We start from the raw sequence: 19,480 nt of genomic DNA on the forward strand, positions 1-19,480 counted from the left end.
AGATCATTGCAACATAAATCTTCTAAGTTTAATTGTTAAAGGACTCAAAACAATAAGTACGACCAAATTGAAAGAAATGTAAAATTACAAACATCTGCACACTGAAAACTGTGAGCTCACTGTTGTTTGTTGACTTTAATTTAATCATCACACAAAGCTAAACAAACAAAGATCATGCCTTATTCTTAAATCTCTCCGTCATCTTTAACAGCAGCTACAGGAGGAGACATCTTCTCTGTCACCGTCACAGCTGGAGATAAAGTCACCTTTCCTTTCTGAAAGGACAAATGTGACAAGACGTCTTAGCTGAGATTAGGATTGACATGAGGACATTCAGCCACTGTTCATTCAGAGAGGTCAATTCACCCCCCTGTCAGGACCTGCAGATAGTCTCAGCAGATCTCTGTTCATCATGAGTCTAGTTTCTGCCTCTTAAAGGACGTGTCTCCTCTCCTCTCTAACTTTGTGTAATGTGTCTTACTGCTCATGATGGACTCATGTTGGGTCTTTAATATAACATTCATTTATTCAACCTTTATTTATACTCCAGAGTAGAGTTGTAGTTAAGACCACACTACTGAGACCAAGACATATCTGAGACCAGAGAGCTCCAAGAACGAGACAAGTCCAAGACATTTAGGAATCAAGACTGAGTCAAGACCAAATATTAAATAAAATTCATCATCTTGTGTGCAAGTTATTTGTTCTTTTAGAAAGAGGCTTTTCCTTCTAATCACAGTAATGACGTGGACCAGTCCATCAGTATTAACACTGATGGTAGAGGCTGCTGAGTAAAGAGTCCATCAGTATTAACTCATCCATTCATACACATTCACACACTGATGGTAGAGGCTGCTGAGTAAAGAGTCCATCAGTATTAACTCATCCATTCATACACATTCACACACTGATGGTGAATCAGAAGTAGAGAGGGAAACTAACCTTTCACTGTATCATAAGAAAAGTATTCTTTGATAAAGTACCAACACACATAGGCATGCTCTAGAGCAGTGCTTCCCAAAGTGTGGGCCGAGGCCCCCTGGTGGGCTGTGTGGGTACTGCAGGTGGGCCGCGAAAAGCCCTCCACCAAGTATAAAAATAAAAGTAATATCACAATAATGATGATTTACCATGAGTTAACCCTTTAAGTGATTAGTAAGGCCTGTCATGACAATTAATGGACATAATGTTTTAAACTTTTGTGTCTATCTTGCCATAATATCCAATATTTACCCTAACTGAAAGTGATAGCTGTAGTCATAACTTTTATTTTATAACGAGCCCCGGGGTAATTTTGTATTTCAAAGTGGGCCGCGGCAGTCTTAAGTTTGGGAAAGGCTGCTCTAGTGATATAATTAAATGTGTTTTTCATAACCACATATTCACAATATCTAATTTCTAGAAGCAGGCGCTCAGAGTGGATCTTAAACAGCATAAGTATGAATGAACAGATTTATATGTTTGAAAGGTCAGTCTCTCTCTCTCTCTCTCTGACTCTTTGTCTCTCGCCCCTCTTTTTCTCTCTATTTTTACGAGGTATTTGAGTTACAGTGTTTTGGTGTTGAAATGTTATATCTTTGTATGGGGCGCTGTTGGAGCAGTGGTTAGTGCGTGCGCCTCATGTATAGAGGCTGTAGTTCCCCAGTCTCGCTCTCTCTCTCTGTCTGATTTCTGACTCTGTCCACTGTTCTAGCTCCTATAATAAAGGAACAAAACGCCCCCCAAAAAAATCTTTGTATATCTTATCTTTGTATAATTTTTTGTTTAGTTTTGTGTCAGTGCGATGGCATGAGGAAATGTTTTCTTTAAATGTGTCTGAATAATCCCGTAAGGGAGGAGGGGCCGTGTTGAGCGTCCACACACCAAAATAAAGATTCATTCATTCAACAGAAGTATAGGAGTAGGATGTGAGGAGATACTTTGCATCATTAATATAAACATAACTGCTGCCTAAATCTAAATGTGTGATCAAAAGTATAAATCAGTTATAAAAGATAATGAACCAGGTGGACCTTACTTAGCAAGACTAAAGGATTAGATATGAACGATCACATGGAAATAAATGTCAGTGTAAGTCAGAGTGAATGATCAAATTTAACTGTTGGAGGCTTTCGACTAAAGAGAAAAGATTCAACAGCGACATCTAGTGGCCACATGTGCTCATGAGAACTCCTCAATGTGCCTCACAGTCCATGTCCAATGTTTGCCTGCTGTGGGTTCTGTAAAGGTGAGTGAAACTGAATATGTTAGTATGAAACATGTCTATCTTTTATCTTGGAGTACAGATCAGATCACATGACACTCTAAGCCCGTCCTAATAAAAGCCGAATACACATTCTTCATCACTTCAAGACTTTCAACTTGGATATCAACTTGTAATAAAGATCTGGATCAAAGTAATAAAAACATAATGTTCTGCTGTATCTAAGGTAAAGTATGAACTACTTCCTTAAATGTGTCTACATGTTCCTCTTAATATATAAATAATATAATAAATTTGTAAAATATAAATAAATATTATTAGCATACTCTTGTGAGTCGCTCCTGCTTTTTTTTTTTGATAATGGTATGTGGCTATTGAAAAGACAAAATCCTGCACACTAGCCTACTCCTGCTCGGCATCACCATTTTATTTCCATTTTCTTTTTCTAATTAATTGGTGATGCCATGAGTAGGCTATGACCTATGCACCTACTTCATGGCTTGTAGGTGAGGATGAGGAGTTTGCAGTGGATACGGAGGATGATAGTCTTTATTGAAGAGCAGCTCCTGCAGCATAATGTGTAGGCCAATTATATTGGAAGCTGTTTTCCAACACGCAGCCTTGAGTGAGATTTAAAGCACAAGTTATTGATTCTGTAACTGACTTTGGTTAAATAGTAGACTTTTTACACTGAATATCTAAATTAATTAAACATGGACTAAACCTATGTTATATATATTTTGTTGAGTACTTTACATTTCCTCAAATATTTCCAACAGTTATCAAAGCCAGAGAAATCTGTAATTTTTATAGTTGTAACGGGACGTGTCCGACGTGTCTTGTTGCGGCGGTTGCCATGATAGCCGCGTTCGTTGTCATGGAAGCACCGAATGTTACGTCAAAGACTGCTGCATAAGAAACAAGAAAGCAGTTTAAACTGTATTATTATATAATAACCATAGAATATAAATGTTAAGATAATGACCAATCTTCCACCACTTCAGTATTATTAATGTGTAATCTCCTCCTGTTACATTATCTTATGTTGTTTATTAAATAGGCTAACTCAGGTACATTTTTGTCTTCATGAATTTGTATTTTAAGCCGCCTAGCACATTTCCTCTTGTTATGTGTGTTTGCTTAAATGAATCATCTCCTGACGTAATTTAAGTTTGTAAAACAAGAAAAAAATAACAAAACATGGCGGCAAAAAAGCTGTTTATTTAGTCGTAACGGTCATGATTCCATACCAACCTTGACGTCATCTTTTGCTATTGTTTTGATAGAGAGCCCCCTGGTGGCGGAATTGACTGTGTTTAAAAAGGGTTCAGGAATACACAAATGGCTCAACATAATTTATTTTCATTTTATGTTAAAATGTACAGAGTTCCTTGAAAGTACTTGCTAAGAAAGAAAGAAAAAAAATAACAGAATAAATGGAAATACATACAAGGAGAGAGTAGATAGTTGAGGCCGCTGAGCGCATATCCACCTTGACCGTGTGCACCAGCTGTCCCTCCTCTTTACTTTTTGCGCTCTCTCTTAGCATACAACGCAACATGTACAATTACAAAGGATACAAAAAGGGAAGCGATATAAACAGACAGAAATATACTGAGCTCCTTTTTACATGCCTCTTAAATGTAAGGAAGTCATCCTTTACACACACGAGTAAAAAAAGAAAAGAATGCGAAGTGACCTTTAGATATTTGTAGTCCTTTTGTTTAAAATAGCATTATTATACTACACAAAGATAGAAAAACTCTAGAGATGAGATGGAATGGAGAGGTTAAAGGCATCTTAAAGTCACTAAAAGTGAGTGGTAATTTTTTTACATTTTGAATTTCTTAGTAAGTATTACCCAAGAGGCGAGCTAAAAAATATGTATTTTTTTTGTTCCTGAAACAGAAGTGAAAAAAATGACAGTACCAATATCAATGTAAGAGTTTCCTTTTATATTATAGAAAAAACATTTTCTCTACAATAGGTTTTTCTAAAGTCAAAAAGAGTCAGCTTGTGTCATAAAAGAAAGCTGCCCAGTCTGATAAAATTCAGAAAGAAACACAACGAAAAAGAAGTACAGAACAGAACGATACAGAGAAAGTATGCCATGTCAGGTCTGTCGGAAATTCAAAACTACTCTTTTGACTTTCAGTACGGGTACATGGAGCATCAAGGTCGACCGCGCCCCCTCCTGACAGCTGAACGCCATGACCCACAGGACCTCTTACCTCGGACCCTGCTTTCGAGCGAGCCTCTATGCAGGGGCCGAACCGTGCACTAGATCAGGCATTCAGGCACACCTTTTACAAAAGGTCCACTGCCATATGTCTCTAGCCAATGGGAGTGCAGAATTTTTCAGCAAAGAAAAATACATCTTAAGTAAAAAAAAAAAAAAGATTCAACAGAATACACTATTCAGAAGCAGACTCCTTGACCTCTTTGGGTCTCTAACACTTATGAGGGGAAGGTCAGCTAACGCTAACTGACCCTCTTTAAAGCAGTTCAATGGAAATCCCACCGTTTGTTCTGCGTTCCCTAAAACTGCTAAAAACAGGCTGATGTAGTACACCGCGTGTCAGTGGAGTGTGGACAACAACAACTGAATGTTGTACTTTCCCCGTGCTAGCCACCGAAGCTAGCCCGTGTGTGTGTTTGTGTGTGTGCTGGATATCGGGAAGTACCAGAATATTTACATCTAAATGTTTTCAGAGTGGCAGCAAACTGGAAAATAATGCTACTTGTTTCATTTTATGGACATATAATAAGACAGTAACGGGCTCTTCTCGTCTGTTTTTGCTGTGTTTTTTTTTTGGTACAACACTGTCGATCCAGGAAGACGGGGACTCTGCAGCTCAACGCCTCAAACACTGGAGGTGCCCACTCCTGCTTTTCCTGGAATTAGGTGGAAAGCCGTGTGTTTGGGTGAGAGCGTGAGAGAGGGTGTGTATCACCGTTTTTAGAATGCCACACATATAAAGACCAAAGCATATACGAGGTCGGACTGCACACAGTTTAAAAAAAAAAAAACAATCAAGAAAAACAAAGACAACAAAAATAAGTTTCAACATTTTGTTTAACAAAAAACAAAGAGTTCGCCTACAATGATTCAATGTCTCTTTTTTTTCAAGGTAAGGCTTCCTATATCAATTAAAAGATTGTGTGCATGGTTGAATATATTTCAGTTTTCCAATGTTTTTTCATCCCAGTCTGAAAAAAGCAAGGTACTCCTGCATCGTCTTTCTCTGTGTATCTTTTCTCGTCATCTCTTTCTCTCTCTCTCTCCTCCTCACGAGGGGGGGAGGTTCCTGGACCTTTATGTGAAACCACATGACAGAGGCCTGTGACGCAAGCCGGCACGGCCGCGGTCCATGTACACACCCCCAACCCCTGGAATCCTGCCGACCTGCTCCTGAGCACAGCCAGCTGGGAGGGATGGGGGGGGAACGAGCCCAAATTAAAAAGGGACGAAATGACAACATAGAAAAAGAGGAAACCCAAAACCCTCTCTGACTCCGACACCTCACACTCACACGTGCCTGTCGGGCACTGGAGAGGGCCAACAGGAGTAATGGACATTTTAGAGTACAGGGATTTATCAGCTCTGGTCCCATCATGACTCCTTTGTTTCAGTTCTCCGCTGCTCATCTGCTCATGTAAGGTGACTGTTTTGGGACGCCGGCGTAGCTGTGATGGGTGGGGCCAGTGTACATCATGTTGCCGTGGTGATTGGGCTGCATAGGCTGTTGTGGGTAACCCTGCCCTCCCATCATGCCCATCTGCATCTGCATGGGGTACTGAGCTGGCTGATTCATGTAAGGGGGGTTGCCGTGGTAACCGCTGTTCATCATCGGCTGGGGCATCCGGTAGCCGGCCGACATGGCGTTCAGGGGCGTCATGTTCATGGAGTTGTAGGGCGCCGGCGTGGGCATGAGGTTCGGCATCATGCCGCGCTGCACGGCCAGGGTGCGCGGCGTGCCCTGCATGGTCACGGCCCCCGAGCTGCGACCGTAGAGCTGCTGCTGGTGTGGGGCGGGGGCGAGCTGCTGGGTGGCTTTGGAGCGGATGGAGATGTGTCCTTTGACCGTGGCCATCTGGCCTTGAAGCCGCTGCGTGTGCGGCGGGGGGCCGAGGCCGATGTTAGCGGTGGGCATGTTGCACTGCAGCTGTAGAGAGCCCAGGTTCATGGAGCCGGAGCTCAAGTTGGGAGGCGGGGTCATGGTGGGCTGGCCTTGAGGGAGGGGAGTGTGTGGTGACGGGGCCAGCCCAGGGTTGGACAGAGAGACGCTGGTGGCGTAAGAGGTGACAGAGGCCGAGTGGGAGTAGGGCATGGCGTGGGGGTCCATGATGGTGTTGGTGAGCTGCTGGAGTTTGGCCAGGCTGAATGTCGCCGAGGGCTGGGGGTAGCCCCCCGTGCCAAAGTCCTGACCCATGCGCTCGTAAAGGGTGCGGCCCCCTCCTCCGCCTCCGCTCTCGGGGATCTCCATGATCATCGGTGTGGACGAGAAGCCGTTGCCCATGCTGCACTGAGACAGGGCCTGCTGCTGCTGCTGCTGTTGTTGTTGTTGTTGTTGTTGTTGGGGGAGAGGGGGTGCAGCTGATGGTGGAGGGTTAGGGGCTTGTTGCTGCTGAGAAACCTTTTTCTGGGATTGTTGCTGCTGCTGCTGGTTGGTACTGGGCGGCCTCTCGATCACACCACAGCTCTGAGGAGACTTGATACCACAGCTGGGCGTGTTGGACGGGGGTGGGGGCGGTGGAGGCTGGGGTACAGCACTGGCACCCGGTCCAGATTGCGGGATTAGATTACAGCTGCCCATCCCTATTTGGGATCCTCCCGTTCCCGTGGAAGATGTGTGACCGGGGGCGGGCACGAAGGAGCAGCTGTTGGACTGAGAGGAGGACGGTGTGGCCGAGCTGGAAGAAGAAGAAGAGGAGGCCGACGATGAAACCGCTGAACTTCCTGTGACGACGGCAGCCGACATTCCTCCTCCGTTGCCCCCGTTCCCCGTCCCGCTCCCGCCTCCTCCCATGGTGGAGTCGTAGCTGCTGGGGTTGTCGTAGTTCTCCGTGGTGCTCTCGATGCTGCCGAGGTCGCTGAAGCCGCTGTCCACCACCTGCTGCGAGTGGTCCGACACCGACGGCACGTCCATCATCGGCGACGTCTCCATGTTCTGCTGGGAGGGGGCGGAGAGGGAGCTGGGGTGTTCTGGTGTGATCTGGGTGTAGCCCCCTCCTCCACCGCCGCCTCCCCCTGCTCCGTTAGGTCCGGGTGTCCCTCCCCTCTGCCCGGCTGGTGTCGTGTCCATGAGGCCTGAGTTCAACCCGGGACTGTTCACTGAGCGCACAGACTGACTGGGCAGGGGGGCCACTGGAGGATTTGGGAGGGGGCTGCTGTGTTGGGAAGCCCCGCACTCCTCTACCAATGCCAGGGCCTCCTCCTCGGCCTCCCCCGCGTGGCTGTAGCTCTGCAGGGTCCGACAGGCGGCCAGGGTCTCTTCACAGTCCTGGTAGGCCCCGTGGTGCGGCTGGGGTTCGGCCTCCTCGTCCTGGGCTTCCCCCTGAGTCAGGGACTGGACGGCTTGCATGGTCTCCAGGTCCAGCTCGTTGGAGTGATGATGATGAGGATGGTGGGAGTGATGGTGTCCGAGCTCCTCTTTGAAGTCAGAATGCTGGTGCGGGTGGGAGTGTGGATGTGTGTGTTGGGGTTCCATCAGCAGCGTGACGTCCTTGTCCTCAGGGTGCAGAGGCTGCAGCTCCATGGGCTCTGAGGGAGCAGACATGGCCGTCACCGTCTCCACCGCTGCTGCAGCCGCGGCCGACTCCTCCTGCTCTCTGCGCCGCCTCTCCTCCTGCTGAGGGTCAGCCGAGGAGGGGAGTTGACATTTGGTCTCCTGCACCACCACCTCCTCCTCCTCCTCAGCCTCAGCCTCCTCCTCCTCCTCCTCTTCCTCCTCCTCCTGCTTGCTGACATAGTCCCGAGCCGCGCTGCTCTCCATGTCTAAAAAAGCCTCCCCACCTTGGGGTTCTTCTTTGACTGGAGGCGAGCTGGCGCGGGAGGCCGGTTCTTCCTCCTCGTCCTCGTCGTCCTCTTCATCTTCCGAGTCCTGACCTTTTCTCTTCTTAACACCGCTGTTGTTGCTCTTATCCTCTAAGTGTCCGTCACCTTCATCGTCTGCGTCGTGGTCTTCACTGCGCCTGCTCCCCGAGCCTGGTGTGACCGCTGTCCGCCTGTTGATACTCCCACCACCGCTACCTGTGCTGCCACACTCCTCTTCCTCCCTCTCCTCATCATCATCGTCTTCTTCCCTGTCTCCCACGTCTGTGTCCTGAGGCCGGGATTGAGGGGCCCGGGGCCCTGAAGCGGCAGAAGAGGATGAAGGAGAAATCAGGGGACGGGACGGTGGACGGCTGGGTTTCTCTTCCTCCCATGCTCCTAGATTCTCCTCCTCCTCCTCCTCCTCCTCCTCGTCTGGCTCGGAGGCAGGAGGCGGTTTGGGGGCGGGCTGTGGTGGCTGGAGGACGGTGCGGTTCTTGGGCGGTCTCCCTCGCCTCCTGGGCACCTTCTGCTCAACAGGCTTAGGGAGATAGTCGTCTTCTTCGTCTGAGTCTTTCTCTTTGCGGTCTCTGTCGGCGTTGGTTCTGCAGACTCGTTTGCTGTTGTGATCGTCGGTCTGGAGCAGCTGGGGGTCTTTGTCGAGCTGTCTTTGTCTTTCCTGCTCCTGCCTCTCCGCCTCCTCCTGGGCACGCTGCAGGTACCAGCTGCGGGGCTTGCGTCCGGGCTTCATCTTGATTTTGGGTGGTGGTGGAGGATCCCCGCTTTGGGCCTGACTGTCTGCACCGGGTGTTTTTCCAGGTTCTCGTTGCTTCCAGTGCAGCGGTTTGCGGCTCTTCCCCTTAGGCCAGCCTTTCTTTTTCTTCACTGGGACCTCAGGGTTGGCTGCTAGCGTCTCTGATGGCGTTGCCGTCAGAGCTGCCACGGGCTTCAGCACGGGCGTCAGCTCTGGGAAGAGGCGACAAGAAAAACCTGTGTTAGATAAAGCTCCACACAAACATTTGTATAAATCAACCACTAAATTCTACAATATTTTGTAAAAAAAAAAAAAAAAAAAAAAAAAAAAGCTTTTAATCTCACCGTCTTCCTCGGAGTCCGTGAGGTTGGAGTGTCGGCCTCTTTTGGGCGCCGGGTCAGATAGCCTCAGGGCGGAGCGGGCTGGGGGGTAACGGTGCAGCGTCTCCTCCTCTAGCCTCGGCATGGGCCTCTCTGAGTCCGAGTCCACAAAGGGCTCGTCCAGCACCTCGGTCGTCTCGGAGATGGTCTCCGTGACAACGCTGCTGTGAGGGTGGCTGCGCTGGCGAAAGCGACGCTTTCTCAGTGGCTTCTGGGTAGAAAGGGAAAGGGAATTAGGGGTGCTTTGGAAAATTGTGTTTTAATGTCATGGCCCCAAACAGACCCAGAGTGATGGAAAAACAAGATTATTATGGTAAAGGTGATGAAATGAACTTCAAATCATAAACGAGTACAACTTTTTTTAATTGTTTGAAAACATTTACCTGAAGGATGATTAATCCTACATCTAAATTCCTAAATTTCAACATAATTTCCAAATGAGAAAGTCTAAGAACTGTTGGTTTCCTACCTTGCATTTGAGCCCCATTGCAGGTTTGGTGAGAATGGGAGGAGAGCACGCCCTCCTCTCGTCGTCCTCTTCCTCCTCCTCCTCCTCGTCCTCCTCCTCCTCGCTGCTCTCACTGAAGCAGCTCTTCCTGATGGGCGGAGACTCGTTCAACCTGGAGACTACGGGGAGCTGGGTCAGCCCCTCGCCGGGCCCCTCGGACAGTCGAGGCTTTGGGCCTCTCTTTTTCCTCGGCGGCCGACCTCGTCGGTTGGGGGTTATGGAGGGGTGCCGGGCCATGTCTAGCGTGTGAAAGGCTGTGGACTCCGCTTGTCTGTCCAGTGAGAAAAGGGAGGGGGGGCTGCTGGCAGAGCCGGCGGTTTTCCCTCCTTCGGTTCTCTCCTCGTCTTCGTCGTCTTCGTCCTCCACCGAGCGGATCTTAGGTGGCCGTCCCACCCTCGTGCTGTCTTTCACCTTGCCCCAGGGCCAGTTTTTGGGCGGGCGCCCCCTTGGTCTGCGTTCTCCGTTTGCAGGTGGAGGGGGACGCGGTGGCTCTGGGAGAGGCGGCGGACAGCGTGCAGGAGAGGAACTTGGAGAGCTTTGGCTAATGGGAAACCCCAGGAAGCCCTTTCTTTCCTCTTCTTCCTCCTCGTCATCGTCCTCCTCTTCCTCCCCCCTCTTCTTTCCTTGGCGCATGTGCCAGGACAGCGGTGGGACCTTGTGACTTGGTTTGATCTTTTTACGGGCCGAGGAGAAGAGAACAAATAATCAGTGAAAAGGTTCAGCGACTTTTAGATCTCTCCGTTTGAAATCAAGTACAAATGCAAAAGTTACCTCTTTGTGTTTTTCTTCCTCTGGTTCTTCATCCTCCTCCTCGTCATCATCTCCTTCTGCATCAGAGACCACAGTGTTGGTTACGATGACGGGGGTCCAGCGGAGGCTATCGGGATCCACCTCCAGCTGCCGTGGCCGCGCCTTGAGACGAGACATGTGGGTGGACACCAGCTTCTCCCTGCGCACCAGGACCATGCTGTGAAAACCAAACAAAGACAAAGAGCATTAATGGTCTGTATGGGGGGGGGGGGTCTTCAACATGCAAGTGGAGAGAAATTAGCTGAGCATGTCTGCATGTGTCAGGGATGTGAACGGCAAAAGCAGGAAAAAGCAAATATACAAACTGGGATCATTGAACTCTGCTGGGTCAACATTTCAGGTCAGAACATGTGGAACTCTAGAATCCAGATGTGTGTGTTTCCACAGGTCTGAATAATTTGCAGCACATGTGTGAAAGGTTTTGCGCAAAAGTGTGAGCATGTACTTTATCATCTGGTGTAAGATGCACTTTTAATATTTTTTTCTTTATCTAACAAGTTGCCTGCATCCTTCAGCGGTGCAACCATGATACCAGTATACAATGCTGACAAACTACCATCATTACTGTGAGTGCAGCTGCCACCGTCACACACTGCACGCCACCTGATGTGACTGGAGATTGCCAGCTGTGAGGGGATACATAGCGACACAGAGCAGGCTGGCGGTTACCAGTTTTTCTCGCTTATGAGGTCGTAATCCTGCATTTAAAGAAAACTGAACTGGTATTTTGTTTAGTAATTAAAGCTTGGTTTGATTGTAAAGACTCCTCAGTAAACGTCAAAGGGTGACCAGACGAGGTGGGCAGCGTGACCTGGAGGATGTCAGGACTTCACAGCTTCGACTGCAGGCTGAGAGCTCAGCTACCATAATGTAGTTAGTAGGAGAGCAAACTCAACAAAGAGAAAACAGACAGAGCTAAAAGAGCGACACAGCTGCACAGAAACCGCACATTGTGGACTTTTATCAAACAGGGGGAGAGTTGAAACCTTTTTTCTCTCTGGACAACCCCCAAGAAACAGACTGAGACTAATACAGCGGTGCGACTTATATTCTGAATTTACGGTAGGCAACCATACATGTACTATGGAGCAGCAGTAGCTCAGTCTGTAGGGACTTAGGTTCGGAAATGGAGGATTGCCAGTTCAAGTCCCCAAAGTTTAGAAGTTGGTCTGGTAGCTGGACAGGTGCCAACTCACTACCTGGGCAAGTCACCAAACTCCCCCCCACCAGCTCAGGAGCTCTGAGTTCTGGCTCTCTGTGTGCAGCCCCCTCACTCTGACATCTCTCCATTAGTGCAAGTCCACAGGATCCTGTTTGTGCATGTGTGTGTGTGTGGCATGACTCAAAACAGTGAAAGTACATTAATCATGTAAAACTATTATTTCCATCTCAGTCGTACTGTTGTTGAAATTTGTCTTAATAGAGCCTTCAAGTCAGATATACCTGCAGGTTTCACAGTCACGCTTGGCTAATATTCACCCCCCCCCCAGGATGTCTGCATGAAAGTGTCACCAACACGTCTATGTATAAGATCTTCTAAAGAACAGAAGGGGAGGTAATTGATGAAGGCAGGAAGTTTGAGCAATGATCCTCCTGCAGTCTACTCCAGCGGCTCCGCTCACATTCATGGTGTAACCGGGCTGATTGACATATCATGTTACATGTGAGGTGAGGCTTTGATACTACCGTCTGGATACTTGATCCCCCCCCTGTCTCTCCCTACAGTCAGTTAGTGCTATGCTAGCATGCAGGCTGATTCTTTCCCCCTCATGTCCCGAGTGTGTGTGCAGGTCCTTCCTCTGACCTTTCTCCTCGTGGCTCCAGCATGCCGAGGCTGTGCAGGGTGGTGGTGATGTCCTGCGGGCAGATCCCCGTCAGTTTGCTGAGTTGTCGAATGGTGATCTGTCGTTCGCGCACCTCGTGGAGACACTCCAGCACCACACTGCGCCAGTACGCCATGTAGGACAGCCGACCGAGGTCAGACAGCGGCTTCTCTGGAGATCCTGGCTGGCCCTCGCGCTTAGACAATAAGTAACCTGCAAAGGAAGGAGGAGGGCAGGGAGAAGATGAGCCAGGAAAAGATGCACACACATTCATTATTAAGTTATTTTATGTGATTCTTGTGAGCGCCTGACGCCCTTACTGAAGTCGATGAGGAAGCGTCCGTAGCCCTGGCGCTGGTACTGTGGAAGAATCATGATGCATGATACGTTGTACTTCTGTTGACAGTGCTTCTCCTGGAGGAGAAAGAAAGAAAGAGAGGCAGATTTCCCCGCATTAGAACAAAAAATCCTGGAAATGACATCACAGAGCAGGACTGTGTCGGAGTACAGCGGGGGGTTTGATGGTTCTGCCTCCGCTCACTAACTGCTGTGTTTTGGCAGAGAGGTTGGCTTGTTAATGGGAGCACCTGCGCCTGTAAAACTCCACAGAGGGACGGCGGAGCTCACAGCACCGAGTGTTTGTCTGAAACACAGCGGCAGCAATTTGTGTGTTTGTAGGAATGCATCAGTGTGGGGTAGGGCTGGGAAATATATTGAGTTTTTGAGATATATCGATATATTTTCAAAGATAGGTTAAGAAAATATCGTTAATATGGATATAGTTTATGTTGCATTAAAATAACTTTACAGAGGTGCCAGTTCACCTTTTTCTCATCTCACTGATGATGACTGACTGTCTGTCCCTCTTAACCCTGCTCCTCCTCTCTCTCTTTTTTATTGTATTTAAGGAACATTTTTATTTTATAATATTACTTTTTAAATTCACAAACAGGTAGTTTATTTTTCATGTGTTTTCACTGTTAATAAAATACATATTGATATATATCGAGTATCGCCATTCAGCTAAACAATATCAAGATATGAGTTTTGGTCCAAATCACCTAGTGTGGTCTCTCTCCCAAGTTTTGATTTGCAGGATAGTGCAGGGTGGGAACTAAAAATACAACCTTGAGTCTTAATCATTGAGACAGGTTTGCAAAAGGGACTTGAATCCAGGGCGTGTGTGTGTGTGTGTGTGTGTGTGTGTGTGTGTGTGTGTGTGTGTGTGTGTGTGTGTGTGTGTGTGTGTGTGTGTGTGTGTGTGTGTGTGTGTGTGTGTGAGGTGAGGTGAGGTGAGGTGAGGTGCATCATGGTCCTCACCTTGGAGAAGTAGCCGACGAGGTGGCAGCCCTTGCTGTCATTCTGGGTCAGGACGTAGAAAAGGAAAGGCTCCACGTCGTAGTAGAGGGTCTTGTGGTCGAGGAACAGCTTGGCGAGCAGACACAGGTTCTGACAGTAGATTGTGCTCACATTCCCATCAACCTGCAGTCGGATAAGTGGGGACAGAAAACAACTCATGAGAACACGATGACGGAAAGTTTCCTAAACGACACGCTGATGCTCAGCAGAACATCTTTAAGCTGCTGTTAGGGAGCAGAGGAACAAAGGAAAGGTGAGCAGAGGAGTGGAGCTAGTGTCGGGCAATGATCTCAGCTGAGTCTCTGGAGACCCTGACAGAGAGAGAGAGAGAGAGAGCGGGAGGGAGAGAGAGCGAGGGTGGAGGAGAGAAACAAAGTGCTGGAAAAACAGAGAGAGGGAGGGAGGTTCAGGTTGGCAGCTCTCCAGCTGTCTCTGCTCTCCTCCGAGCGAGGATGGACTGCAGAGCGGGGAAACAGAAGCTGCAGAGGCATCGGCCTGCAGACAACTTAACCCTGAATTAATCTGCTGCTGTGCAACGAGGCCCAGAAAACCAAGTGTACTGTAAACTGTGATTATGAATTACCCTGGATGTCAAGTTGTCACCACCTGGAAGTCTTATCAAGAAATTGTATATAGAGAACGCTGCTGACAAAGTGCTGGTGCATCATCGATAAGATTCATCCCTGACAGTGAAAAATATGTAAAACATGAAGTATATCGTTTGTAAATTGACGGGACGACTATCACAACAAATCAGTTATTCATCACTTCTTTGTCTAAAGGCCCTGACACATCAAGCAGATGGCAAAGAACTAGTGGCGACGAAGGCCAACTGTGGCGTCGCCTCTCGTTTTGGTCAAAAAGTTGCACTTGAACACACCACAAAGACTACAGCCAATCACCACGTACGTTCAGCAGGCGGTGGTAGTCCGTTGTTATGATACAAGAAGACCATTTTCACACCGCTGTCGGTCACCACTCGTATTAGAGGTAGTCTACTAATGGAGAATAATATCTGATAAAAAGTTGAAAATGGCGCTGGCGTTGTCAGTTCTTGGTGTTTTAGTGTAAAAAGAAAAGAAGAGGAGGAGGAGGAGACAAATAAGGAGAAACCACACTAATGGGTGAAAGCATGGATACTACAGCGACATGCTCAAGGGGCTTTCCTGAACCTGAGAGGAGAACTGGAGAGAAATGAAACCTCCCAACAGCCAATCAGAGAGACTCCTCTCACCGACCGCCAGCACGGGGGACGACGGGTAGCAATGGAGCAGGACACACTGCAAAATCTAGAGCGACGACCGCTCAAAGACAGTCCAGCTAGGACAAACAGCCGACGATCTGCTTGGTGTATCAGTGCCTTTAAGCCTTAATTTTACTTGTGTGTTGAATCTGGGTCGTAGGTTCGGGTATACCTGGACCTGTTCAGAAGCCTGAGTAAATACCCCGATGTGCACCTCCTCAAAAATATAAAAGACATGTCGAAAAGAAGCAACTGTGAGCCCTTAAACTTAGAGGTGAGGACAGGAGATGAGAGAGATGAAGAGAGACTTCAGTGGATGAGTTTGGGGTTGCAGTGGATTTCAGGAGCCTGATTATGACGGGGATTATGTCACAGTAACCTCTGACCCCCGAGCCACAGAGCTCTCACTGTTTCTTTTAACTTCCTGCATCACTGGGTCCATCTTTCTGAACTCACCTCAAACACAGAGACGTCGTCCTTCCTGTAGATCTCGTTGGCAGGAGGGTGGAACCAGCTGCACTTCTTCATGTGCTGGTAGAGGATGCTGCGACTCTTCATGTAGCGCAGGCAAAACTCACACAGGTAGAGCTTCGGTAACCTGACAGGAAGAGAAGAAGAACAGAGGAGGGGAGCGTGAGGAATGGGATTTTAAAAAGGACGACTAAGTGTAGCTGAGCTTTTATTAATTCTCCAGATTGACACATTCCCTGATGAAAGCACATTCCTTTAAAGGCTGATTGTATTCATCATCTGGATCAAATTACCTCCCCTGCACTGGCTGGTTACCTGCCAAAGTAGGTGGTACTGCGAACGATGTTATAATTAAGCGCCGTCATGCTGATGCTAATTTCTTTCTGCCTACGAGCAGCGCTAAGAGAGCCGTGGTTATTATTCTGCTGTGCCTCTTACCTGCTGTACTCCTGGGGGTAGGGAGACGAATACCACGTCTGGATTTCAAACTTTCCAAACTCGATGACTGACGGGCAGCGCATCTGAGGGTCTGGTGGACCCGTCACCCCCACTTTCTGTTTTGGGGCGCGCAACAAAGGAAGAAGAAGGAGAGAGAGAGGGAGAGAAACAGTCAGTACAGGGTTTGCTTCTTAAGTGGTTCAGCAGATCAGGGGACATGTGGACAGCAGGGGGCCAAAAGATAAATCAGAAATGGTCTACACCTGAATAACGCCAACTCAGAGAGCCTCACAGTACCGCTCACATTCATCCTTTCACCCGACTCATGGAAGAGTTTTGCATTCGTGTAACTTTGACGATGCCTTCAGGACAAATTTGGGGTTAATTGAGCTGCCGATTGGAAGACGACCATCTCTACCGTTGAGCCACAGCCATTAGATGTTAGACTTTCAGATGACAGGAAGGAAGAATTTCCATGACGACACAAGAATTTAACTATAATTCAACTGGGACGGAGATAACAGGAGCTGAAAGGATTGATGAGAGCGAGACAGGGCTATGTGTGGACATAAGGATTGACCCTTAAAGGTACGGTTAGTCCACTCACAACCCTCATCTCTATCCGTCTAATAAGACAGTCAGTGTGATAAATGTTCTCCTCGTCTCTGTGGTGCAGCAACTCCTTTTACTGTTCAGAGGAACCACAGCCGGTTTCATAGCTTGGATATCTACTGACTGCCTTTGCTCGTCTTACACACCAGAAGAAAACACACACTCACAAATCACTGGTGCAGAGGACATCATTTAGGTAGAGGATACAATCAAACCAGAACATATGTCTCAGGATGAAGACGGAGGCTACCTCTCCATGCATCTTGGTACATGTCGGCACTGTCGGAAAAACACTGCGAGCAGGTAAACAACTTGTATGATCAGCACAGCATGCAGGTGGAAGTTATTGCTCCAGTTAACTACATTTACCCCCACTATGAAAATCTACTTAAAGTTTGGCAAAAATCCTCTTTAAGGGTCCAGTTTGTTTGACCAGTGCGAGTGCTCGGTTCAGTACACTATCGAGAAATCCCCGAAAACCTTCTGTCACTGCCTAGAGCCCAGACATCTGTCTCTCTCACACTATTGGTGTTTTTAAAACTCGCCTTAAGACATATTTTTACTCAATTGCCTTTAATGTTCAGTATCCCCGTCAAACACAACAACCCATAGCTCTGTTAGTCTTGTGTTACACTGGAATTAACTGTCACTTGTTCTTTTCTTTTTTTTTTTATTGTTGTTGTTCTTGTCTGTTACTTTCAAGTGCTTTGTTTCTGCGATGTTCAGCACTTTGGATCAACTATGTTGTGTTTAAAGTGCTATATAAATAAAGTTGAGTTGAGTGTTACGGCTGTATCTGACTAAAACGACTCACAATAAGTTCCTTAATGCAGTCATATACTCTGTGTTGTTCTTCTAATGTGCGGACCTGGACGTCTGTCTTGTAAACTGAGTACGCTTCATGAACACGTTAAGTCATGCATGCGTTGTATTAAGACGTTATGTACAAGAGGAAACCACGCTCAGGCCCGGTTAGTCCTGGAGCAGTGTGAGTGCAGGCCAGCGGCGGAATGGGGAGGGGGGGGACGATTGTGTGAGTGCGCGCTAAGGTAAGAAAATGTCTTTGCATAAGAATTCACAATGAGCAGTTTGGACATCCCAGCCAGTTGTTTCTAATGATCTGCTCAGCTCTTTCCCCACATCATTAACCCTTACTACTCTCTCTGCTCTGCTGGCCTTAAAGACTAAAACACTGGTGTGAATACTTCAGTCGGGACATGGGATAGTGTCATAACACAAGTCCTGTGACGCTGGTCCAACAAGACACTCCCAGATCATTCTCCTGCAGCATGAACAGACACATTCATTAGATGATTAATGTTTTCCTCTCTGGTCCTGCAGACTCGACTGACATGTCATTATTACAGACGCCCTGTTTAGAGTTCACTCTTTCAAACATAACAGTGTATTCAACATGTACAGTAACAACAGCTTCTGCCTCCAGGAGGCAGTGTTCTCACCGAGCAGCGGTTTAAACAGCAGTGTGGTGAAGGTGCACTTCTCTCCATCTCTGAGTCAAAGCTGAATCCTACTCTCACCTCTCTGCTCTGCCCATGTGTGCTGGATCTGTGGTCGAGGCTTATTATTGATGCAGCTGTTCTGTTTCAAATTAATTTCTGTCCTCTCTCTCACACAGCTCATTGACTGTTTCACTCACAAAGCGTGCCCTCACCTCTCACACATCGTTTAGGACGGTGACTCAATCTCTGACATGGAGGCTGCTGTTGACTCGACGTCTCCTTTCATCGTTTAAAATCCAGCTCCCCCGGCTGCACACATAACACCACGTCTAATCACTGCATCCTGTCTCAGCCTCAGACAAAGCACGTCCCCTCCCGGGCTCCCCTGCTGATGCTGTCTCACTCCACACTATTGGCCCCCCTCCAGCGTTTCCCTTTGCATCCCCGTTCACACACAACAAGTGTTTCTTTAGACATTTCATTTATCCATCAGTGTACCTGTAGTGCCAGCTCCTGGATGTGTCTGAACAGCTCGATGTCTTTTTCTGTTAGGTTCTCGTGACCGGGCAGTTTCTCGTCTTCGTCCCGCCAGTCGCTGCCGTCCTGATTGTCTGGGGATTGAAAATACAGAATCATTATTACATTATAAAGAAGGGCAGGTATGCTTTGGACTGGGGTGACCACATTACCCCCCTAGCTGAATTAGTGGAATTTCCTCTTTCTTTCCTTTTCTCCCCTCCACATGTGACAAAAAGATACAGGGAGACAAGGACCTTTAGTAGAGTTTTAGTCGACAGATGAAGTGACAAGTTTCTGCTTTTCATTCTTGTGTATGTCTGCTTCTGTTACATAAGATGATGGGGGCTGTTTTTTTGTTTCGTATTGTCTGTTGTTTTTTTTTCTGTGTTGGTTTGTTTGTCTGTTCCTGATTTAATTTAATTTGTAATTTATTCTATTTATTCCTATTGTTACTGCGATGAATGTCAGAGCACTAGGGTGTTCAATGATCTAAATAATAAAAAAAGAAAGAAAAAAGAAAATACAGAGTCGTCATTAATGCAGATCTATTGACCGAGCCGCAGCTCGTTAAGACAGCTGGTAGACATGGAGGCGTAAAAGCATGGTTAACATGTTTTCTTTAAACACACAGAGAGTTTAATAATTTGGTCTTTGTAAAGTGGGCGGTTCCTGTGAAACAAATCAGTTATTCAACACTTCTTTGTCTTAAGCCTGATTTGTACTTCTACGTCTAACTTGCGCCGTAGATCCAGGCAGCCCTGTACCTACGGTGAAGCCTTCCTCTATAGCATAGCGTTGACCTCCTCAAAAATCTAACTACACATTGAAACGAAGCATCTGCAAGTCTGCAAGATTGGTCCGCTGGG

At 47.4% G+C, this 19,480-nt stretch overlaps 1 protein-coding gene across 2 annotated transcripts in view; it reads right to left on the reverse strand.

Annotated features, from left to right (window-relative positions):
- Positions 1-3,545: 3,545 nt before the first annotated feature.
- kat6a (K(lysine) acetyltransferase 6A) overlaps positions 3,546-19,480 on the reverse strand; it is a 38,546-nt gene continuing 22,611 nt past the window's right edge. Inside the window, exons 8-17 of one of the 2 annotated variants that reach the window (XM_061037291.1) lie at positions 18,594-18,706; positions 16,024-16,139; positions 15,571-15,712; positions 13,833-13,994; positions 12,833-12,926; positions 12,494-12,725; positions 10,651-10,846; positions 9,841-10,551; positions 9,336-9,579; positions 3,546-9,203 (exon numbers count right to left, since the gene is read on the reverse strand). In XM_061037291.1, coding sequence (XP_060893274.1) covers positions 5,848-9,203; positions 9,336-9,579; positions 9,841-10,551; positions 10,651-10,846; positions 12,494-12,725; positions 12,833-12,926; positions 13,833-13,994; positions 15,571-15,712; positions 16,024-16,139; positions 18,594-18,706 — 5,366 coding nt within the window. In that variant the 3' untranslated portion in view covers positions 3,546-5,847. Of the gene's footprint in view, positions 9,204-9,335; positions 9,583-9,840; positions 10,552-10,650; positions 10,847-12,493; positions 12,726-12,832; positions 12,927-13,832; positions 13,995-15,570; positions 15,713-16,023; positions 16,140-18,593; positions 18,707-19,480 lie in introns of both variants that reach the window. The other variant, XM_061037289.1, reaches the window with a different exon arrangement.

Source organism: Labrus mixtus, chromosome 5, assembly GCF_963584025.1.
Source record: "Labrus mixtus chromosome 5, fLabMix1.1, whole genome shotgun sequence".
Taxonomy (NCBI): Eukaryota; Metazoa; Chordata; class Actinopteri; order Labriformes; family Labridae; genus Labrus; species Labrus mixtus.